The sequence below is a fragment of the Capra hircus genome, chromosome 8 (assembly GCF_001704415.2).
Source record: "Capra hircus breed San Clemente chromosome 8, ASM170441v1, whole genome shotgun sequence".
In the NCBI taxonomy this organism is placed as follows: Eukaryota; Metazoa; Chordata; class Mammalia; order Artiodactyla; family Bovidae; genus Capra; species Capra hircus.
The window spans coordinates 36,408,479-36,433,332 of NC_030815.1; the positions used below are offsets into that span (position 1 = coordinate 36,408,479).

At 37.4% G+C, this 24,854-nt stretch overlaps 1 protein-coding gene across 34 annotated transcripts in view; it reads left to right on the top strand.

Moving 5' to 3' along the window:
- Positions 1 to 24,646, top strand: part of PTPRD (protein tyrosine phosphatase, receptor type D) — a 573,002-nt gene extending 548,356 nt beyond the window's left edge. For all 34 annotated transcript variants that reach the window (XM_018051970.1, XM_018051972.1, XM_018051971.1 and 31 more), the window contains 7 exons: positions 9,896 to 10,181; positions 10,605 to 10,783; positions 11,371 to 11,497; positions 12,669 to 12,794; positions 15,952 to 16,106; positions 18,842 to 18,977; positions 20,862 to 24,646. In XM_018051970.1, the coding sequence (XP_017907459.1) occupies positions 9,896 to 10,181; positions 10,605 to 10,783; positions 11,371 to 11,497; positions 12,669 to 12,794; positions 15,952 to 16,106; positions 18,842 to 18,977; positions 20,862 to 20,930 (1,078 nt within the window). In that variant the 3' untranslated portion in view covers positions 20,931 to 24,646. The remainder of the gene's footprint in view (positions 1 to 9,895; positions 10,182 to 10,604; positions 10,784 to 11,370; positions 11,498 to 12,668; positions 12,795 to 15,951; positions 16,107 to 18,841; positions 18,978 to 20,861) is intronic.

Here is a 24,854-nt window from a genome sequence, read left to right on the forward strand (position 1 = left end):
CCAGTTCCATGCTTCATTAAGAGGTTACTAAGTATGCATATAAAATATGCTTAATTGTATTGTGTGGACTTGTAAAAAAAATATGTTATCATGATATGTATATTGCTCTGCAAAATATTTAGTTTTTTTGAAGGGGTCATTACATGGATTTACTTCATTCTTTAAACTGCTGCATAGTATTCTCAATATTTATATGCCATAGTTTACTTAACTGTTTCCTAGCTACAGTACTTTGCTGTCTCAAATAATGCTGAAGCAAAGATCCCTTTCTAACATTCTCTGTGCATTGTAGTTTAGTCGAAGTCATGTCTGAATCTGTGACCCCGTGGCCCTGCCAGGCTCCTCTGAGATTTCCCAGGCAAGACACTGGAGTGGGTTATCATTTCCTTATCCAGGTATCTTCCCGACCCAGGGATTGAACCTGCATCTCATGCACGGCAGGTGGATTCTTTACCACTGAGCCACCTTGTAAGTACCTCTCTGTGCATACGTGTACATATATCTTCATGAAAGTTGTCTGGAAGTGCTGTGTCAAGGGATAGGTGCAATTTTAAATTTTTATGAACACTGAAAAGTTCCCTCCCAAACAACTCTTAACAGCATAGATACATTCTACTGCATTTCACTGACAATTTGTTGAAACATATTTTTTACATTTTAGTTCATAATAATATATAAAAACTGATTAGTCAGATGAATACTTATATATAAGGGATCTATATAATTTCTCTGTCACTCAAGGTACAAAAGATGCCAGAGGATGTAAAAAATAAAATGGTTATATGTCTATTTTTGTACAAAGTCCTAAATACTCTAGAGATGGTCAAGTACAGCTGTATACTAAGTTAAAAGTTAATTTTTGTCAGAAAAGAAAGAGTTTCAAAATGGCAGCCATATCAGGATCACATCACAGTTTCATCAGGAGAGTCATCTCATTAATCTTATAAAACTCAGTCATAAAACCCATTCTATTAGATTCCTTTTTTAATAAACAGTCTTGCAGTTCATAAATGCCATTCTTGTTATAGATGAACTATAATATCCAATCAAAGCACAAGCTGATATCTGTACAAAATGCTCACCATGGTTTCTGCATCATATTTCACTGTCTTTGCACCCAACTGACTGATCTGTAAAATCTTCTAGTTCTGTTCTTTCTTTGCCAGATCATTGAAGTATCAGTAAAGGGTCAGCATTACAACTCCACCAGATTAATCAGGAAAGCCAACTTTTAAGCACATACCCAGAATGATTTTAGTACAAAATAGCCCCCTCATGCCTCTTAATGTTTTCCTTTTGCACATTACTACTGTATCGCATCACGGGACATTAAGCATATTTCAACTCGTGGGACTAACTCAATCATGTTTTTAGAAATTGAAAACAAATGTTGTAACTGGATGGATGATAATATTGAAGTAATAACAATTTCCTAGTAGGCATACTTGTTTAATGGATTGCATAGTTTTTCAGCTTGTAAACACTGGAATGTCTATCACTCTCTGAAACCTTTTTTTGTTTAATCAAGGCAAAAGTTTGTCAATCGCTTGGTTTACTTTAGTGGAATTACTGTCTTCACTAGAAGGTAACTTAGAAAGTTGGTTTTACTCCAGTGGTAACAGAGACCAACCTAATCCTAGACTTGATTTAAAAGTGCTGTCCTCTTCCCTTTTTGTTGGAATTTTCTGTAACATAATAAATGTACCAAATTGTGCTGGCCTCAGCCTGAAGCACAGGGTTATGCACTCTTTTTCTTCCCAGAGATATTTAGAAAAATCTGTCTTTGTGCTTGGCAACTACTCTGACAGAAAACAGATAAAAATAAGGGTGGTTTATCAGTTTCGCTGTTCTTATCATGTTTCAGGTTGAAAGCTGTTGAAATGATGAAAAACAAACAGCACTAAATAGGGTTCCGTCATTATTGCTGCTATGAGGAGCTAAGTTTTTCAGGATCAAAGAAAAATGCATTTGCTTTTAGAACTACAATCCTTCATTTTGAAAGGTGCACTGCACTCAGATACTGATGGGTGAAAACTGGAGTAAATTGGAGAAGGAAGTAAAATATGTGTTGCTGTGGGAGCTTGGAAATTCAAACAAAAGTAGACTGACATTCTTTTAAAAGCTCTGAATGTACAGCGTTCAGCTTCTTAAGAAAAATCTGGTGCCTCAAGTCTGTTATTTCTGAGTAAGTGGAGTACAACATAAGCACAGGCAGTTTCCATCTCATCAAATTACAAGAACTCCCTTTATCTGTGTGAGCATGTATCCGAGGAATATCCCCATGCATTGTTGGCGCTAGTGGTAAAGAACCCGCCTGCCAATGCAGGAGACATAAGAGAAGCAGGGTCAATCCCTGTATCAAAAGATTCCCTGGAGAAGGCAATGGCAACCCACTCCAGTATTCTTGCCTAGAGAATCCCATGGACAGAGGAGCCTGGTGGGCTACAGTCCATGGGGTCGCAAAGAGCTGGACACGACTGAAGTGACTTAGCATGCATGCATGCATCCAGGGAATATCCCCAAGCAGGGGCCTTTGAGGGAATGTTCCTGTGCATGTCATAGAAAGTCCAGAAATAGACTTAATATTTTTTAACTTAAGTTTTTTAAAATTTTGCAACTCAAAGTGAGTGCCTCTGATTTCCCTGGCATAGAAATTGACAAGAGAAATTGTCAAATGCGGTAGAGACAAGGAAGCTGTTGTTCTTCCCCTCAAGGAGCTTAGCAACTTTGCATAAAGATAATAAACAGAAAACAAAAATAAGGTATGGCAGTTACCAATAAAGAGGTAAAAACGGTCATAAGGATACAAATAGAGATAAACAAGGACAAAGTCCAGACCAAGGATGCACAATGTGAGATGGGTCTTGAGGGAAGGCAGGTATCAACACATATATCTTAGGAGGAGGACACGATAAGGAAGAGGAAGAGTCTGGTAAGCAAAAACCCAGAGAGATGGTAAAGCTATAAAGACATCTAACGTTCCTGGAGCTGAAGGAAAGCTGTGACTCTTAAAGTAAAAGTATTATCTGAGAGCCATGTGGATTTAATGATGAGACTGGTGCCTAAATCACATCCAGATATTTTTGAACTTCTACGTTAAAGAAAAAACCCACCCGTATTTGAGGTAAAATTGCTACTGAATGACCAAAAATAAGACTGGCCTATTACTTCTTCAAAATACAAAGACAGACTGTGGGGCAATAGATTTAGAGTTTGAGCAGATAATATTATAGCCCAGTAATCATGCACATAGCCAAGTTGTTGGCCCTATGTAAAGGCAAATAAAGAACTTCTCAGGAAGATATCAGAAATAATGCTAGCAAAGATGAATGCTAGCAATCCAATAATTGTATCAGAATAAAGAACTCAAGATTAGATGAGCCATGTCATAAAGGTAGTCTATGAATAAGTAAAACAATTATTTTTAATAATTGCTGTTAATAGTTATACATATAATAAAAATATTAAACAGTCCTTAAAATGGAAAACAAATAAATATAAAAATAAATATGTCTTTTTTTCCTCACTGCCTTCCAGCCACCCTGGCTTTCTTTCCATTACTGCAATATTCTAAGCTATTTTCCATTCCAAGGCCTCTTCTTGGGATTTATTTTTCTCTTCGGAAGCTTTCCCACCCTTCTTCACTCTGGAAACCATGTCTTATCCTATGGGTAGTGTATTAGTTTACTGCTGCTGCTGCTGCTGCTAAGTCGCTTCAGTTGTGTCCAACTCTGTGCAACCCCATAGACGGCAGCCCACCAGGCTCCCCCGTCCCTGGGATTCTCCAGGCAAGAACACTGGAGTGGGTTGCCATTTCCTTCTCCAGTGCATGAGATGAAAAGTGCAAGTGAAGTCGCTCAGTCGTCCGACTCTTAGCGACCTCATAGACTGCAGCCCACCAGGCTCCTCCGTCTGTGGGATTTTCCAGGCAAGAGTACTGGAGTGGGGTGCCATTGCCTTCTCCGTATTAGTTTACGAGGGCACCATAATAAAGTGACATAGCCTAGGTGCTTCAAATAATAGAAATTTATTTTTTCACAGTTCAGGAGGCCAGAAATACAAGGCTGAGGTGCTGTTAGGGTTGGGTTTTGGTGAGCCCTCTCTTCCTGGCGTAATTTAACATGATCTTCTAGCTATGTCTCTGCACAAGCTTCCCTGTGTGCGTGTGCGCAGAGTGCAAGATCTCCAGAGTCTCTTATGTTCTTACAAGGTCACCAGTCCTCCTGGACTAGGGACCCAGCACTATGACCCCATTGAACCTGAATTACCTCCCTAAAGACCCTAGTTTTGAATAGTCACAGTGGGGGCTTAGAACTTCAACAAATGAATTTTGAGGAGACACAATCCAGTTCATAAACGATATCAATTTAAATGACACTTCCCCAAAGTTTCTCTGCCAGGATTCTACACATTACAGTTGTTGGGACTTCTAATTATGTATTTATTCATATGATTATTAATATCAGATTCCCCCACTGCACTGTCATCTTCATGAGGGAAGAATCATGTTTGTTTTGTTCGCCAATTCCATGATATCTTAGCACAGGATAGACACTCAGGAGATATCTGTGGGATGATAGCCTGCAGTACGAAAGAGTAATATAGCAAATGTGGATGGAAGAACAAAGTAATGAGCATTTCCTGTCTGTCCCAGGGTGGTGGTAAGAATGGATGAATTAGGATACTCTGTGTGCTGATAATAAGTAGCCGCCAGCTCGGGGTGGTGGGGAGTGGGTTGGGTGTAGGCAGTAGTATTTGTCAATTTTCTTGGTGTAAATACTCCAGGATATAAATGTGACATCACTGAATCCAAAAGCTGGGAGAGATACTCAATTGCACACCATTATATAATATTTTCACCTGAAGAGCATGAACGTAAGATAATTAAGACGCAATGCATTTTGAGTTTACCTTCATTTTTAATTTAATTGCTTAAGCAGGATTTCTGAGAATTCATCAGTTGAGTTTTGCCAGCTCCCGCACACCACGGATGGATAGTTGAACAAAACTGTAGAAATTGAATGTGTAGAAATTTATAATTTGTTATTGGGCAGGGCAAAAGGCAAGAATAATTCAAGATGATCCTTCAGTTTTAGATCTGAATGACAAGGAGGAGCATGACGGTGGGAAGAGCAGATCTGAGCAGAGATGTTGATGATTCTTGGGATATGTTTATTTCTAGAGAAACCTGAGAACGGTTTGAAATATAGGTATCCATTATGCTCAAAGAAAGAGCAATTACTTTAGGAATCATTTATTTGAAGATTATTGCTGAACCATGAAGGAGAATGAGAGAAAGGAGGACAGAACTTTGGGGACATTATGTACATTTTGGGGCCTGGCAAAAATATGTAAATTAGAGAAAAGAGTTCAGATGGAAAAATCCAGAGAGGAAGAAGAGCCAGCACAGGAGTCAAATAGAAAAAACAAAAACACATTATGTACTGAGGCACAGTCTGAGAGCTGCCTATAGATTTCTGAAAATGACATTTAGGATTGATCTTTGATTTTGGTTTCCAACTTGAGAGAAATTCTACCCTGTCATAGAGACAATGGAACCATTATACACACGAATCAGATCTTTTTGACTAATTTCATACGCTACATGTTTCAGGCTATTTTGTATTTGATATCATTATAAAATCTTCTCCCTTTCTGCCATCAACCCCAAGAGGAGCATTTGATATTCCCTGTAATCCCCCAATTAGCATCACAGAAACCAAGGAAGAGAGACTTTTTAAGAAACCTTCATAAGGCTAGTTAAACACTACTAAAGGAACATTGTTGGAGAAGGTAATGGCACCCCGCTCCAGTTCTTTTGCCTGGAAAATCCCATGGATGGAGGAGCCTGGTAGGCTGCAGTCCATGGGGTCAGACACAACTGAGCAACTTCACTTTCACTTTCCACTTTCCTGCACTGGAGAAGGAAATGGCAACCCACTCCAGTATTCTTGCCTGGAGAATCCCAGGGATGGGGGAGCCTGGTGGGCTGCCATCTGTGGGGTCGCACAGAGTCGGACACGACTGAAGTGACTTAGCATAGCATAGCAAAGGAGCATTGCAGAGGGGTAGGTCACAAGAAAGTATCCATTTTTAACCCAGATGGCAGAAATGGTGATGCCCTATTGAAATGTGGTGCTAAAGCTCAGCATCTCAGAACCTGCATTTGAGTCCCTATTTGGCCGTTTACCTTTAGCTGTATGACTTCAAAGAAGTTCCTGAATGTTGCGAATCGCTGAAGGGGAAAGGAAACTGACAGATAATGTCACATGCCTCCAGGACACCCAGCACTGTGGTGAGAGGCCCTTCACGGCCATCTCATTTACCTTGAGAATAAATGTGAAAGCACAAACTTCCTCAAACATAAGGTATTATTATTGGAAATCGGGGAGAAAAGGAAGAACAGCTAGAGGGAGTAGTTTAAAGCAAGATTTTGAGAGCCTAATCGCAAATGATCCTATGGTGATTCTATAAAAAATTTCCCGGTATTAACATTGCCTGTTTCTTGTTGTCAATTTCGGAGGTAGAATCTTTAAATGGAATTTCTACCTACAAAGCAACTGCATCTTCCTTTATGTTTGCAAAGCAAACATGTTTAAAGCAGTCTTAAAATTTACTAGATAATTAACAAGTTAATTAACATTAGAACAACAAAAAACCCAAGAGAGATTAAGTGACTTTCTCAAGGACACCCAATCACTGGTATCTGAAAAAAGTATTTTGAACTTCATAGTCTTGCTTAAAGCTAAGAGACACCTCCAACATTTAAAACCTCCAAGAAATCTTCATCTTTGAAAAGAGGTAACATGTTAAGTTCCAAGGAGCACTTTCTTCCTCTCTTGCATATAAACGGCAAGATTGGGCTGTTAACAATATTTTCTGTTCAGAGGAGAAAAAATGGCTTTTGCACAAGTCAAAGCCTCTGTTCCTGTTTTGTTTTCTTTCCACAACTCATGAGTTAGACACAGGCACATGTTTTATTATTTTCCCTCTTCATTTTTGTTTTTGAAAAAATGCATTATTACCACCATGAAGAGGTTGAAATTGTTAGGATCTGGAGTTATCCCTACCAGTTTTGTAGGATTCTGTAGTATCTTTCTGCCAGAATACAGAACCATGCGTCATTCAGAGATTAGGAATGGCCTCTGATGTATACTTGGAGAACATATTCCTGTTGTCTAGATCTGACTTGATACATCGTTACACTTATATGGCTTACAGTATAGCTTCCATTAGGAAGAACTACATGATATTGTATCTAGTTAGAAGCAATGAACCATTAGGATGAAAACAGTTGAGAAAGACAACACAGGGAAAAGGAAAAGATTTACTTAATGTTAGGACCTACCAAACAAGGGGGGCTGCCTCCCTTTTCCAGGCTAAGTCTTACCTAGTTTCTTTTCATTGCAATGCCTTGGCTCATCAGGAGACCAAGATATAGAAAACCACTCAAAGCCTTTTCCTGTCTCCCTCTTCCCTACCGGACACTTTGTGAAATCGTCTTCAGGCATTCCTCGCACAGTTCTGAACCTGTGTCAAATGTACGATTTCTTTCACTGACTGAGGGGTCTTATTACCAAACCTGGGTGGGCTGCTCGTTACACAAGGCCTCTCATGCCAATCACTAATTCGTTCACTTTTCCATACACATTACTGCACACTGACTATATGCTTGGTGCAGAGCAGAGAAAGATAACAGAAAATGTTGTTCCAGCTCTCAAGATATGCTCATTATTTGTAGACTAACTAATAACACAGTGTGACTTAGACTGCAGGGTGGTATTGAAGACACCAAGGGATCCGGGACAGAGAGTGGTTGTAATGGGTTGTAATAGGTTCTCTGCCTAGGGCCTGGAGGAGAGACATGGTGGGGTGTGATGGTAAACACCATCTTACTGGTTTCTTTGGTAAAACTAACTAAATAAAATGGATCTCCATGGATCTCACACATCAAGCTGCTGGTTATTCTGTGCTAAGAAATGTGCTGTCATGTCTCCGACTCTGTCCCGGAAAGCTTTTGCATTACATCTCAATGTCATGTCACTTTGTGGTTTAAACTCTGAATGGCGTGTCTTAGAGTCAGTATCCAGAGGCTCTCTAAGACACTGACAGTTTCTGTGTCTAACAGAACACAAAAAAGTAAATTTTTTTAAAATAGTGGTTATACCCTATTTCCAACTGTTTGTTAGTGTACAAACCATAGGACTCCTACAAACCCAGGAGGCTGGGTTCAATCTATACTGCTCAGCAGTTAAATAAAGGTAATATATGTTACAAAATGGTCAGTTACTACTTGCAGCCACTTGGCAATTGAATCAAATACCCTTTTGCTCATTTATATAAAGTTTGGTACGTTCCTTACACTGGAGCTTCACTAGGTCTATGAAAATTTTACATGCAGCTCCCAGAGTCAGTAGAATGACTGCAAAACCCATTCTGTTTCTTCTGTTATTCTAGCCTCCTCAGTTCTTCATCCTTCCTGTCCTTCAAGACCAGGTTCAAATGACATATTACCCACAAACCAGCACATCTTTTTTTTTTTCTTGTGTTGTAAATAGTTATATAAAGTATTATCTCTATCGATAGTATGAGCTCTAGGTGGGATCCAAGTCACCTTTAATGTTGTATCTCATATGTTAGTTATCAGAGTACTTCACTGCTCACTGAATGAAGAGATGGATATATCAGTGCATAGATAGACAAATAAATAAGCACAAAGAAATACAAAAGATGGGAAACAGTGGCACATAGTGAATGAAGGAGGTTGTCTGTTGCCTGGTGTCTAAGGTGCTGATATATATTTATATTTCCATTGATTACATGTTTCCTAACCATGTTTCTTCCATGCTTGGAAGAAAAACATTTTGGATTCAGCCATACTTGACACAGAGACAAGGAAGGGCTTACCTTGGATTTCAGGACACAGATGTGTTATTTTGTTAGTATTCTTTCCCACACTCAAGGAAACGCCAATGTTCCCACCATCTGCCTCTGTAATTTAGTTCAGTGAATTAGATTGTCTCCTTGGAGCAGCAGAACTTGTCACTGTGCGTTGTTTGATCTTTCACCTCCTCTTCTTTGAATCGGTTTCCACCAACTGGAAAACAACCCATGAGTCCATGAGTAATAGAGTTTAAAAAAATGCCTCAGAGCTTCTCCAGTAACAAAGATTGAAGCTTTTATTTTCCCACACTAGAATACTTGAATTTAACCTGAAATTCCAAAATACATTCAACTCTGGAAGAAAAAGGAGTAAAAGCAAGAAACACACCCACACTCTCTAGTGATTGCTTTTTGTTAAGAATGTCTTTCCATCGAGAATACACTAGCTATTTTGAGTATGCGACAACATGTTAACGTTTTAATTATATACTTCTCACTAGGTTGGTTTTAAAACTTCCTTGCTGAGTTTTAGATTATGAAATGTTTCAAGTTGAATGATTTACTAGTTTTGTTTTTTTCCTTTTTTATAAACTGAACTAAAATAGACTGAAATGGTTGTAAAAGATAAGTCTAGTTCGATCTTAACCAGATTTTTTTTAAAAAACCTTTAATGTAAAAAGCGTAAATGCAACTTTTTCATAATATTTTCAAAATAATACTACTTTGTGTTCCATGATCTAGGAGCATAGTAATTACAGATTAAATATTTCTATATTTTGAAGCCAGTCAAATTTTATTTGTTAATTTGTTCCCTGCCCTTTGGTTTAGAATGCTCTAAAACCATCACAGTAGCTATTTGAGTAGAATTAATTACTGGGTTTAAAATCTAGTTAATTAAAAATAATCAAAATAATTTTATAATGTGTTGGTTTCTCAATAGATTCATTTGTACTTTTCTCCCTCTCTCTCTCTCTCTCTCTCTTTTTTTTTTCCCTTTTTGTTTTCCTTGTAGTGCGGGAGTTGGCCGGACTGGGTGTTTCATTGTAATAGATGCCATGTTAGAAAGAATAAAGCATGAAAAAACTGTAGATATTTATGGCCATGTAACTTTAATGAGAGCCCAGAGGAATTACATGGTTCAAACAGAAGACCAGTACATCTTCATCCATGATGCACTGTTGGAGGCAGTGACTTGTGGAAATACCGAAGTGCCAGCTAGAAACTTGTATGCCTACATTCAGAAGCTGACACAAACAGAAACAGGAGAGAATGTCACAGGAATGGAGCTCGAATTTAAGGTATGATATTGGATGTGATGTGGTAGTTCAGAAGCAAGTCATGCTGGAATTGTCTTTCTTAACCTTTCAAATAGGTGAAAGTTACAAGATTCACTTGACCTTCTCCCTCGGGTGTCTGACTATAAAACACTTTCTTCATCTTTCCCTTTTCTATTTTTTGCTTCCTCATAATACCTTGAGCTCTTTTGTACCCTAATTTAAATTGAGAGAATATATTCTTAGAACATAATATTTAAAACTTCCTCTGTCTATATGGAGTCATTAGGTAGACGTGAAAAGCAGTGCAGTTGGAAGAGTGACCGGGTTAAAAATAAACAGAATCTTTGTATCTAAAGAGAAAATCTTGGGTTCACTGCAGTTACACCACAGGCTAAAATTATCTTTGTTGAATTTTTATTTTTTTGTTGTTTTTCTGTTCAACAGCGTCTAGCCAGCTCTAAAGCTCACACCTCAAGATTCATCAGTGCCAATCTTCCATGTAATAAATTCAAAAATCGCCTTGTTAATATTATGCCATATGAATCCACAAGGGTGTGCCTGCAGCCTATCCGAGGTGTAGAAGGATCTGATTACATCAATGCCAGTTTTATTGATGGATACAGGTATATACTCTTGCTCCCCTGACAGCCTAAACTCTTGGTATTTAAATGTGCCCTAGTTTCACAGCCAGAATGAATTTCATCTCAATTTAAAATGTTTTCTTTCTGCATTGGTCAGCATTCAGTCCCTTGATATTCATTTTTTGTTATTCTGGATAGGAGTAAGAGGAAGCAATCATGGAATTTATAATCTGCACTCTTCTTTCAGAAACCATTTGGATATGGAAGGAGTTAATATAGAAATTGTTTTGAACCAAATTATATAAATGTCATAGATTGTATGAGTCATTTCTACAAAATGAAGCTGCACAACTGTTTAAGTGATTTATATGAGACATGAAATTGAACTATTAGCATTGCTCTAAAGTTTAAATAACAGTGATAAAGACATATATCATTATATTAACAAAGCAATTTCTTTTGCAAAATTCCTAAAATGTCTTAAGTGTTCTTATTTGATTACATAATCGTAACGGGAATTTATCGTAATAGCATTAATATTTTCCATTTTTATTACCTGGATTTGATATTTACATATCAAATGTGAAGCCTTTGCATATTTTCTGATTAACATGCTATCTGTGATTCAGACAACAGAAAGCTTACATCGCTACCCAGGGGCCCTTGGCAGAGACCACTGAAGACTTCTGGCGGATGCTCTGGGAACACAACTCCACCATTGTCGTGATGCTCACCAAGCTGCGTGAGATGGGTAGAGTGAGTATCTCACATAAGACCTTCACTCCACAAAGGAATGAGAAGTCCATTGAAAAACCCCAGTGCTAATGTTTCTTTGAAATGTTGAGTACTCCAGACATGTTATGAGTCATTCATTACTATATGTTGGTTTTTACCTTGCAAAGCCACATCAAGTTCTTTCATTTTTGTGTTTTGGAGGAAAAACAGGTACTTTATTTCCAGTGTAGCACTGTCATAAAGACTAATATTGCTGATTTGTTCTGATTCTCAATGTAGTCTTACTTCCTTTTGCTCTGGACAAGCCATAGCTTAGGTGCCATCATTACTCTGTATGAAGGAATTTGACTTTCTGTCATCTCTGAGGCAAATTTTTGCTTGTTCATCTTCCACTGTGATTAAACTATCGGAAAGTTACATAGTTTTTCTGTGAATAAATCTGATAATCTCTGCTCTACTTAAAAAAAAAAAAGGTTATTCTGAAAAATACCATGAAATAGTATTAGAGCCACCTAATTCATAATAGTATTAGAGCCACTTAGATTCAGCAGATACAAGCACTTTGCTATATTTGCTTAAGAGGCTTTTTTTTTCTTGTCTTTGTATAAATTCAATGGTAGAGATGTATCTAAAACCCAAATTTTAGAGCCCAGACAGAGAGTAAAAAAATACCAAACTGAGAAAGAAACTTGACTTTGCTGATTTGGTTACTGAAGTCCCTAAAACTGCACGTGCTCCAGGTTCTTCAGCCGACGAAGGAGATTGGACAAGTTCAATTCAGAGGTTTCTTTCTGTGTTCACACTTCACGGTTGTCTTCATACAAAACCACAGTGGTGAATGTCAATACATGATTGACATGGCTAGCATTAGCCTGAGTACTGATGTAATTATTTGTCTAAATTAAGTATGAAGATGCTTACCCTATTGAAGTAGCCTGTTCAACTTATGTGTATTAGGCATCTACTGTATGCCAAGTACTCTGCTTGGTACCGTGAGCAAATAGTGCCCCACACAATTTCCCTATCCGGAGGAAACCTATGCTTTCACAGAGAAGATGAGTCACATGTAATGGAATGGTCTTAAATTCTAAAATGGTGTTAGTGAAAGAAAGACATTAGATATATAGACGGGTGATAAACAAAACTCTATTTACACTTTACATAGCTCGTCATTAATCTTCATTTTTCTCAGGAGAAATGTCACCAGTACTGGCCAGCAGAACGATCTGCAAGATACCAGTACTTTGTTGTTGATCCCATGGCTGAGTACAACATGCCACAATATATCCTAAGAGAATTCAAGGTCACAGATGCCAGGGTAAGTTGGCATAGTCTTATGCTCTTAAACATTAGCTGAAATACAGTCTAAAAGACATCTCTGGGAGAAATCACCCATTTTGGAGATTTTTTTTTTTTTTTTTAAATATAAGAGTAACTTTGCCTGTTTGGCAAGTTTTCTCACAAGCCCAGGCTTGGCTCACATTCAAAGAGAACATCTGGCAGCCCAACTTTGGGGACGTACCTGGTGAATGTGTGTGCCGGGAAGCATTTACTGATTGGTTGGCTGCGCTTACATTCACCTTCTTAGCTCATTCTCTTTGGAGCTTTTTTGACTTCTTCATTACTTGAGGCTGTAAATATGTTGTTGTTTTGCTAAGCCCTTTAGGTCATGTGGGCTTGGAGGTTAATTTGGTATGATTTTAAAACTGCAGAGCAAATGACATTCTTTAGAAGAATCTGACAAGCTTTGCACATTCTAATTTGATTCCTGGCATGGTTTATTCCTCCGTGTGCTAATATGTCTGTCCATGAGAGCTGTGCACCCACGACCCTTCTTGGCTAATTTTCATCCTGCATTTCTGATCTAGATTGCTGAGTCCAAAGTTCAGCCCTGATGTAAGATGTTCTGTGCATAAACTTTAAAATCCTTGCCTTTGGCCACTTTTAAACCATGATTACAAACATATCTTAGAAGAGATTGGGTCAGTGCAAAGCCCTGCTTTGTTTTTGGAACTGTCACAGTGGGTGGGTTGAATAAAACTGTAGGGTAGAACTATTTACTTGATCCATTGTTTTTTCTGGAAAGCAGCTTTCTCAACCAAGACTCATGCTTAGAGATTGTCCACTAATCCCCAAAGCCTGGCCCTGGCTGTTGACCTAAAGTGAAGGAGAAATTGGTTAGCAGGCTGCTTGGCTCAGGTGACAGACCTGTTAATCCTAGAAAGTCTGAAGTCTTAACTACTCTGAAGGTGACTATACTCAAGACAGTAGTTAAGCCCCTAGGTCTCGTTTTGAGTCCTACTCTGTGTTTTTTTTGTTTGTTTTTTTGTTTTTTTTTTTTTTTTAAAAGAACACACTTTCATAATTTGAAGCTAGATATCTGAGTGAAAATTTTGAGTGCATTCCAAGCAAACACACCAACCATTTCTGACGAAAGTATAGCAGCAGCCAGGCACCACAAACAGCAGAGACAACTTCTTTATTACCCCTCGATTGCCCAAATTAAATCTGACCGTGATAAGTAAAAGTAACCTTGGAGGAACTTGTTCACATGTTTTGTTTTGAAGCCTCCTTGTGACTGTATAATTTTTTTAGCTACCATAGCATGTGCTATTTGTGCTCCTAATGTGTTTCTAATCTCAACTTCCCAATTTAAAAAGCACGTTGGCGCTTGAGAATACAGTCTCATTAAACAGGTAGCCTTTAAATGCAGTCAGGTGGTCTCTCTTCCAAATCATAAAGGTTTGTATACATGACTTCTTGCTGCTAAAAGCAACCGTGGTCAGAAATGAAATCACCAGGACAGTCAGAGAAGACAAATCTGTATCACCTAGCCACTGGCTTCCCTTCTTGGGCTTTTCAAACCCTTTTCAGAAACCGAGGGAAGTAAATCATGCTTCTGTAGTAACAATCCATAAGTTAGTTATGAGGCCAAGCAGTTATTTTTATACTCCTCAGTATTCTCACAAAGTTGATGTGATCTACGTGTTTTATCTCAATTCCCAAATGATGCCAGTCAGGAATATGCCCTGTTCCTATGGAAACCACCAGACTTGGTGATGTGTCCAGCTCGAGTTGGGCCATGCTTTCTTCTCCATACAACTCAATGAGAAAGATTGGGTCTCTGTTTACTTACTCAGAGGGCTTCTCAGGTGGTGCTAATGGTAAAGAACTCACCTGCCAATGCAGGAAACATAAGAAAAATAGGTTCAGTCCCCTGGTCAGGAAGATCCTCTGGAGGAGGAAATGGCAACTCACTCCTGCATTCTTGCCTGGAAAATTTCATGGACAGAGGAGCCTGGCGGGGTATGGTCCATGGGGTTGCAAAAAGGCAGACATAACTAAAAACGACTTAGCATAGATGCTACTTACTCAGAATCTTGGGAACATGAATATCTGTATCAAAAAGGACTTGATTGAGGAGAAAGTTGTTAAAGAAGTGGAAAGAAGAACCACATTGAAGCCTTAACTAGGAGCAGGGCCTCCTCAAATGGGATCCACCCATCTGAAGTTGGAATTTGGATTATCTCTGTCTCTGTAATTCAGGGAAGAAAGTTGATGGTGATAGTTGTTATTCCTTCTTCAATAAACAGAGAGTCCCTTCTGCTTTTGTTATCCTTCCAAACACTATAAAATTCCAGAATGAATCCAGAGTCTTTTAGTATTTTCTTTTGAAGCCATTTATACTTCAGAGTACTTCTGCCTAATCACTTGAAAGAAAGATTGCGTCTGCATCTGGCTTTTGGTTTGTCTGTGTTAAAGCCACGCATGGACACCTCAGCTTCTGTGGTCAGCCAGAAAGAGTCCTTTTTCAGAACACAGCATTTAGTCATTAATAATCCCTCCTATCTCCTTGAGGGACGCCTCACTTCCTGCTCAACGGCATAGTCACCTGGTACGCGCTGTGTATACTGCCTTGGCTAGCAATAGTATACCTCTGAGACGTGGGGCATCCAGGTTAACAGCCGCTACCCAGTTTGTGTCAGATCCTTTCAGTGTCACTATTTGTCATCTGACAATGCTGCAAATAAGCTAGCACAGCAGATGTGACGGTGTCATGACAATAGCAGAATCTCTGGTCTGGACGACTTGCCTGGATGTTCCTGTCAGCATAAGAGGTTATTGGATTCTGAAAATTTTGAAATGGAATGTCTTTGTTCCATTTTGGCTTTGAAGACAATCTCTGGGGCTCAGAAGCATTTCCTAATATGAGAATGAGGCAGCTCTTTTTGAGAATTTGGTTTTCAACTGGACATTTTGTGAGAGTAAATCAATTTGCAATTTAAATAGATGTGAAATCTAGACAGTGTTAATAGCTGGTAAGATATGAATGTGACTGATTTTCTAGTTAAACATGTTTCTAACTTTTTCTTCCCTGTTCTGGAAAAAATCATGCCTGCTTTTATGGCCTGTGCACTGTCTGAATCCTCCTGGCGTCCTCCTCTGTGGTTGGGTGTGTGGCTTTCGTTCTGAAGGACGGGCAGTCCCGAACCGTGAGGCAGTTCCAGTTCACCGACTGGCCAGAGCAGGGAGTGCCAAAGTCTGGAGAAGGATTTATTGACTTCATTGGCCAAGTCCATAAAACAAAAGAGCAGTTTGGCCAAGATGGACCCATTTCAGTCCATTGCAGGTGAGTTAAGAGTCAGGAATGATGAGTTTCCATTTGTGCTTAATGCAGTGATAACTGTGAAAGTATGCACTGTTGTCTGTTCATTATTGGTACCAGTTTTCTGAGAGTCTGCATAATCCAGATTTTATTTTTCTCAGAAATATATTGTAAACCCTCAAGCAAGGACTCATTTATTTCTTTCCACAAAGTGAAAATAATCAAGGAAGATTTCTATCTTCAAATTTTACCTCTTGTAGCAAAGAACCAAACTATGTTTATCCTTGCCTGTTTTACTGTATCAGGAATTATTGGTATATCCCTGAGTGATAATTTGTTCAGTTTATCATTCCTTAGCTTTTTTGCTTTCATAGCATTATCCTGATAACTATCTTTCTGTATCTTTCTCCTGTGTTTGTCTTCTTGAGAAAACCATATATAGTTATTAAGCCTTAATGACAATACTAATTTCTTGTCAGTCAATAAGTGATTAGAATGGTACCTCAGTTAACATTGCAATGTGCTTGAAAATTGTTGCTATATCAGAAAATGAAGCACCTTCAAGTTAATTATTTTCAATAGTTTCCACAGCATTTTATAATTCAAATCATTGAAGTTAATAGAAATAGCAAGTAAATGGTTCAGAAAGGACACTTGCAATAAATGTAGTGCTTTTGGAAGTTACTATGCAAAAACCTTCTAGCAAAAGGAATTAACTCATTTTTTTTTAAGTCTTAGTGTGTAATTCTTTAGAGTCAAAATCTTGAAAGACTTTATTGAAAAATTTATTTGCATTCCCCCCGCCCCAAATCCAAAACTACATTTCTTAGTGATAAGGGTGATAGTGTGTCAAAATAGGGGAACTATTACACATGGGCTTCAAAATACCTGAGCTTCAGTCCCACTTCTGTCATCATGAGCTCTGTGACAAAAGGGAAACTTCTCTAAGCCTCAGTTTTCTAACTGATCTCTGTGACCGTTTCTAGCACATTGTTTCCCAGGCATGGCATATTACGTGAGAAGCAGACCTTATTTCTACGTATTTGCTGTGTTGAGTTTACCCAGAATCCTGTGCTCTAGACAACCAAACAGCATGTAGGAAATGATGCGTGGACTCAATATTCAGTCTAAGTGGATGGTATACACTGGACTTGAATTACCTGGATACTCCCCTTAATTTTCCACATAATTTACCAAAATCCTAATTCACATTCTCTAATATAAACTGTAAAGAAAAGACTATATTTAACACATTTGTCTTTACCTTCAGGCATTCCCATAAGTATAAATAAGCATGCATATGCGTGTCACTTTTCACTGCTTTTGTCACAAAATTATTTGGATAAAGAGTATATACAAAGACTCCTTTAGTAAAATACCATGACAGTTATTCACATATCTTAAAGACCTCTAGATATTTCCTTTTATCTGAGAGTATTTATAAAATACCACTTATTTTATTTATAGCTTATTAATAACATGACAAAGTCAATAAATTCAGAAGTTATAAGGCTAGTGTCTGTTATTTTCTTGAAAGCACCTCGTGGAAAGTCCGAAGCCCTGTATTTTTGTAACATTTGAGCAATAAAATCAAGGTAAAATAGATCCTGGAGTACTTGAATCATTCAATGAAAAGATCATAAATCACAGTCTCTGGGATTAAGAGAGACTTTCAAGGTTGAAAGCAACCCTGAAGGTCATCTACTCCGTTTTGACAGAGAGCCTTGTCTGCCCCTAGATATCCTTAGCCACTGTGTAAAACCTGCCTGTGGATTTACATTTCTGTTAGGACTCTTTAGAAAAAACACAGTTTATAAAAGGACACACTATTTATATATCAATTACATCCCCAAGTAAATGAATCCATCCAGTTTCTACAGCCTGTACCCAAGTGTTACACATGCTGTTTAATTAGGATCCAAAAATGTAGGGATTTTTCAGATTATTCACTCTTCTCCTCATTACCTAAACCTCCAGATGCTTTCCTACTTCTTAAGAGCACAAAAGCTATGAATTCATTTTCTTCTCTTGCTACAATTACGATTCTGGAATTATCTTAAAACAATAAAGAAAACAGAAACCCCAAACCTTGCTAACATGGTGGAAAGAATCCTGATATTTAGCTACTGAACATCTAAAAATAGTAGATTAAGTGTATGTATATAGCTCAGTGGTTCTTAACGAACATTTTTTTTAATCAAGTTTAGAGACCCATTTGATAATATGCTAAAGCTATAAGTTTCAAAAACAGAAAATATATATATAATTTACATAATCCATACATAAAAAAATTCATAAACCCTTATGAAGACTAAATGAAGTCTTATGAAGATCCTGTGTCAGAAAATCCTGCTATAGAATCTCTTTTTGTCTCACCTTATCTGAATTATTTCATAGCTTAAAAATATTAAGCAGGCAAGGCCCAAATTTCAGGATCTGATGAAGAGTGTAAATATATATCTTATTCACTCTTCCTTTAATCAATTTACTTTATATTTTTATGTTTCCTGGGTCTTTCCACAATGATATATAATCCCTGTTTGAAAAAATCAGTTACTGTATATTCATTGTCACTGTTATCATGGCACACTGTCCTAAGAGTTAATCATTTTGTGAACCCAACAGCACATTTTCTGAAACATTGCTGTAGAAGAAGCTGATGTAATATGGAAGCTGGTGGACATATGTCCACCTCCAGGAAAATGTAGCCATGACTGTGCGTGTCTCATCTAGTAATATTGCCTTTGTTATTATGACAGTGCGGGCGTTGGAAGAACTGGAGTCTTCATAACACTAAGCATTGTTTTGGAAAGAATGAGATATGAAGGAGTAGTTGATATCTTCCAGACTGTCAAAATGTTAAGAACACAACGACCAGCCATGGTGCAGACAGAGGTGAGAAAAATCTCCAGGAGTATGTCACATCTCAAGAGCCAGATAATAGACTTTATTTGCCAAGTTCTCCTTGAGTCCAGACACTTTCAACACCAGAGGCAAAATACAGGGAAATACTGTGGGGAAAACATCCAATTGTTTAATATTTTTGAACCTTATTCCCCCTCTTTGTAAATGGGAGTGGTAGTGTCAACATCTTAGAGCTGGTTTGGAAGTTATCTAAGATAATATATCAGGTTGAAACATGTCAAATTGTCAGTATTTGGTCATTCGGGGCCTATAAAAATGGCAATTTCATATAATTAATTATATACATATTAAGGTGATATACATTGCACATAATTAATATATGTAAAAAGCACAAGGGTAGATAATATACCTGGTAGATAACAGACCCTTGGCCCATTTTACTTCTCCATTCCCCTTCTATTTGCCTAGGTGGTATCAACTGTTCCATATTTCATTTCTTAATAATGATATTTTTAAATATTTGCCCTAATGAAATTAGCCTGCTATTTTCTACTCCAATAATTGATATGAAAATTCTCATATTTCTCAGAATAATAGGAGTTCATGATTTAGTCACTCTGGCCTATTGACTTCATTTTAGGGATAATTTAAGTGATAGATAGTGTTTCTGTTTCTCAAAAGGCCACCAAATTATACAATTTATATGTATTCCTAAATTCATCACCCACAGTATATTCCAGGCTTTGATTTGAAAATAGTGCAAGCATTTGGCTTGCAATACCCAAAACATTATGTCAGCCTGACAAACTTAATAGGTATTGGGGGTGACAGAGGGAAATTGGACTTTTAAAAAGCCTTAACACTTAGCCAAGCAACTTACTGTGACAAGATAGGAAAGCAAACTCCATTTATTTTGCATTACCATTTTTATTGTAGAAAAATGCACATTTAAGCAAAATAGAAACTATCTGCTTTCAGCCCCATTGGCTACTGAAAATAAGTTTCTTTTATGGGAAAATCCTACTTTTTCCTCATCCCTTCTCATCTGTAAATTATAATTTTTCCATCTTATAATGCCCCCACTTACTCCAATTTGACAGTGTTCTTCCCTGTCTATAAAAGGACATGTTTCACGCTGTTTTAGTTTAGTGTAGGTCTTTCTAAAACAGACAACTAGCAATCACACTGAATTAGGCCAAATGGCAGAAGTATTTTTTGACATGGGCAGCCAGTCTTATGATGCCATTTTCAAGGGATGAAAAGCTTAACAGTTCAACACCCTGTGTATTCAGTTTCATATGCCTGATGTTCATCACAAAGATACCTTCTGGCTGCCTCCCTCACTTACATAAGCACATCAGAAACAACAGTGAGTAATTCTGATTACAGGCAATAAGGATTACTGTCTGATAAGATTTTTTTTTTTAATTTAGATGTTTTTGGCAATAGCCCAGAAAATAAATGAACGCATATTTTCCTCTGGACAATGTGTATCTGCATCAGCCTCTCTTAAATATGCAAACTGAGAATTACTTATCACAAATAATTAGATAATTATAAACGACAGCTGTGGCATATAAGGAGTTCACATGTTCAGTTGGTAGTACTGTCTAGTACTACTGGGAGAACAGTTCACATACATCTGGAAGATAATCTTCACACGAGCTTTCACTACTTTGGGATTAGGAGACGATTTTAGTCAAATTGATTGGTAGAGTTAATAAATACCTATGTGGCTAATGGTTCTTTGCTTAAAAGAAAACAGTCGGTCATTGGATTGAATTGATTGACGAAAGTAGTGGTTTTGCCCTCCCCTAGCTATAGCTGAGTCTTCCAGCATCGTTTCCGTTTTTCTGTCACAATGGACTCATGGCCTCTTTCCTTTCCCCCCGGCCCGTGCTTTGTCTCCTGCAGGATCAGTATCAGTTCTGCTATCGAGCCGCACTAGAGTACCTGGGCAGCTTCGATCACTATGCAACGTAGAAACCCCTGACCCACTTTGGATTTTTACTACAGGCCCTTCAATATCCATGGAGTCTCTTCTGAGCCATACAGGGCACTTGAGAAGTCCTTCTTAACTTCTAGCTAACAACCACTTAGTGGGACTATCACACACAAAACAAATTTAAAAAAAAAAAAAAAACGAAACAAAAAACACACAAAACAACGAACTCTTCTGGGTGGACCAAGAATTCACTGTTTAATAATCTAACCTGAAAAATAATAAAGAGAATCCTGACTGAGGAGGCATCTGAAGGATTTTATTTACAGATACCTCAAGGATTCAAAATAAAGGGAAGAAGAAATCACAGCAAAGAACCGCCATCTTGTTCAGGATTGTGTGACGGGTGTGAGGAGAAATGGCCTGAGTGCAGCAGCTCAGGGCAAGATCTTTGCTGGCTTCTCATGACAAAATGGACTTGCTTCGACATCGCCCCTTCCCACCATACTACTCATAATAACATTGTAGGGGGTAAGGGGGTGGGGAATGTTTAAAAAGAAAGTCTTTGATTTAGTTTTTTAGTATTGTAAAGATACTGCTGACCTGTGCTTCATTTTTAACTGTGTAAACTTTTTTTTAACAAAATGTATCATTCGATAAAGTGAAATTTTAAAAAGTTACATAACTGTTCATTTTTTATTTCCAAATTGTAGGTTTTTTTAAGCTGTACAACTGTTATCTGTAATATCTTGCTGTAGAAATACTGAATAATTTGAAGATTTGCACATTTTTGTGCAATATTCTTAATCTACAGTATTGGTCTCGTCTGATATTATTTTTACATTTCTGTTTGGTTTTTGTTGCTGAGAAAGTACCCATTCTCTTCAAATAATCAAAGAGAACTTTGTTTTGTTTTGTTTTTTTTGGAATCAACAGGGAGGCGCAAAGTATAAAGTTGCTGCTAACATATATACATATATATCCATATTTTATAGGGGTGTCTATGTATATATACAGTGTGTCCACACAAAAAGATAGATATAGCTATCATTCAGTTCTTCCATGATTTAGTTTTTAATTTTTTAAGGTAGAAAAGCTATGGTAACATCTTTTTCAATTTGTTATTTTATGACATACTGATATTTCTTAATATCACACAATTTTAATTTTTAAGGGAAATGAGGAATGCACATCAGTGATTGTCAGACCTCACCCCCTTAATTTCCCTCCCAATCTCCCCCAACCCCTCACTCACCCACCTAATCATAATGACAAATACTATTTTGTTAGCCAGGCTTCCAACAAAGTTCAATATTTCTAACACTCTAGTGCAATAAAACATTATTAGATATCTAAGAGGTGTGCATGTGGGAAAGGTCAGTGCATATCCCTTTAGGAGGGGAGAATGTTGTAATATATCAGCTATCAAGATGTTTAAAAAACAGTGTATTCAATCGTATATTGTCTATAGTATGTGCTATGAAATTTGCATTTATGATGTGTAACAGGGGCAAAGCCAAACTCATGCTACTCTGTTCAGTCAGAAACTTTTTCTTTGCGTGGCATACAGCATTCCTGGGAAGTGCTGTACTTTGCTTTCTTTTGGTTTTAGTTTTGCATTTAGAGTGCCTTATAATTGATGCCTATTTTAATAGCATTTCTTTTTAGCTTTTGGTTCATATTTTCATTCCTTGTTCATATGTGTTTCTCTTCCAATTAAAGTATTATCTGTTTACCACATGTACAAAAACTCTTTGAATAATATGCATTCCTAGTTTTAACCAAGTCGGGGATGTTAGTGATTGTACCAGCCCAAAGCACTTGGATAAGCAGGGCCCTTCTTCCTTTCATAACCATCAACATCAGGAAAAGCTACTTGTTTTACTTGTAATCCCTTCCAAATCTGTTCTGAAACATTCAGTAACTACACCAAATTTATTAACAAACACCATTGTCAACTTTGAACATATTTAGTATTCCATTCAGATTTTTCTAAAAGAAGAATTAAAAACATATATATATATTTACACATATCCCCCCAAATTTTTCAACACAATTTCTATAGGAAGCCATGAATGATGGCATGAGTTTGCCATATCTTACATGATTTTAAAGAACATTGAAAATATTCAAGGAACTCTTAGAGTTTTGGTATAATATTTCGATTTAATATTAGCTTCATTGATGTTCTGCATGGAAGGATTTTTGTTTTCTACATTTCCCATCACTGGCAGAATGAAATCCAAGAGACCAAACACTTGCAAGCATCATATTTGAGCACTTTTTTAAAAAAGAGGAAAAAAAGCTGAGAAAAAAAAAAAGAAAAAAAGAAATAAAAAAGAAAAAAAAATATAATACTAAAAAAAAAAAGTATCTAGAAGGCTACCTCAGAATGAGACTCTGTAACCTACATCAGAACCAGAGAAGAATGTGCACTATGTGGGTCTGTTGTTTTCTTTTAGTTTGTATCTATGGAGAATGATCCAAGTGCCAGATTACTCAGTGCTATAATTTTTATTCAGTGAAACCAAGGGGGTCAGAGAGACATTGCATCATGCAGACGTGCCGTGTTGGACATGTAGACTCTGATGGTGTACTGCACACCAGACCATTGGCCAATGAGCAGTATCTCTCCCTGAAACTGAAACTGCTCATGTGGCAAAGGGAAAGGGGAGAATAATCACAGGAAGAAAATACATGGGATGCATCCCACAGACGAGCGAGGAGGAGACTATTCCAGATATCTTGCTGTTCAGGAGCTGTTCCGAGAACTAACTCCCTTACTGTCATTGATGTGCATTCCACTGTGCTTTTCTGTACAACCACTCTACTTTATGTTCCCAGGTAAACATCTTTATCTACCATTACCATAAACTTTCAAGTTTTCAGTTATTTTCATCATCATAACCAGTACGGTGCTATTATTTACCTATGTATGTGTAGTTATGTATAATTTTGTAATTAGTTACAATGGTAAAAAAATCAAAATATATAAAAAGTGATTTGTACAGAACTTTATTTTAGCTCTTTTTTAAAAATGATTTGCATGGTTAGACAACGGCAAGGACAGCCAGGGGAGGGAAGGGCCTCTAGGGAACTTTGCACTTTCTATACCTTTGTACTATGCACTGCCCTATTGATTCTACACCCAATAATGTTATTACTTGAACCCATCTGTAAGAAACTGCTTCAGAAATTCATTTGTGTGTATGTAAATAACCCAGCATAGAAACAGGAAAGGAAAAATTCTGTGCTAATATACAGGTTTTTTTTTCTTTCCTGTTTTTGTTTTTTTTTTTCCTTTTTTGTTTTGCTTTGTTTTAGGCCCTTCTTTTTATTTTTAATAATCTTTTCTTTTTCCTGTTTTGGGTTTTAGTTTCCTTTGGGTTTATGGGTGCCCTGATACTCCAGCAGAGATCAGAAGGCTACAGATCCATCCTATCCATCCGTTATGTGGCTTTGCCATCCAAGCTTGGAGTGTCTTTACAAAGATAATAACAGTTGTGTTCTTTGCTCTCGTTTTGGATGCATAGACTGAAAAATTAAAAAAAAATAACTTGTAAAATGGCTTGTTAAAAAAATACAATTACCTCTAATTAGTAGTACGCGTAAATGTTTTACAGAATGAAAGGCGTGCTTTTTATTTTCTTACTTCGTTACATTGGTGGCGAAAGAAGTCTGTATGAAAATCAGTTCTTTGCTGACACAAGTTCCATTTGTTACAAATGAATTCTAATAAAAACGTCAGTGTTATGCAGCCCTGGCTTTTGCTTCTGTCCACTCAAGCACTTTGGTTTTGAAATGGCTATATATGTTCCCTCTTCTCCTTTGGTTATCTAGTTAGTTCCTTGATGCTAATAGTAATTCTTCTTACCAAGAGGCTGCTATCTACAGGTGCCTGCACTGAGGTGAACACCTTTCACTGGTAAGAAAACTGATGCTTAAAGAAACAGTGCTCAAGTTTA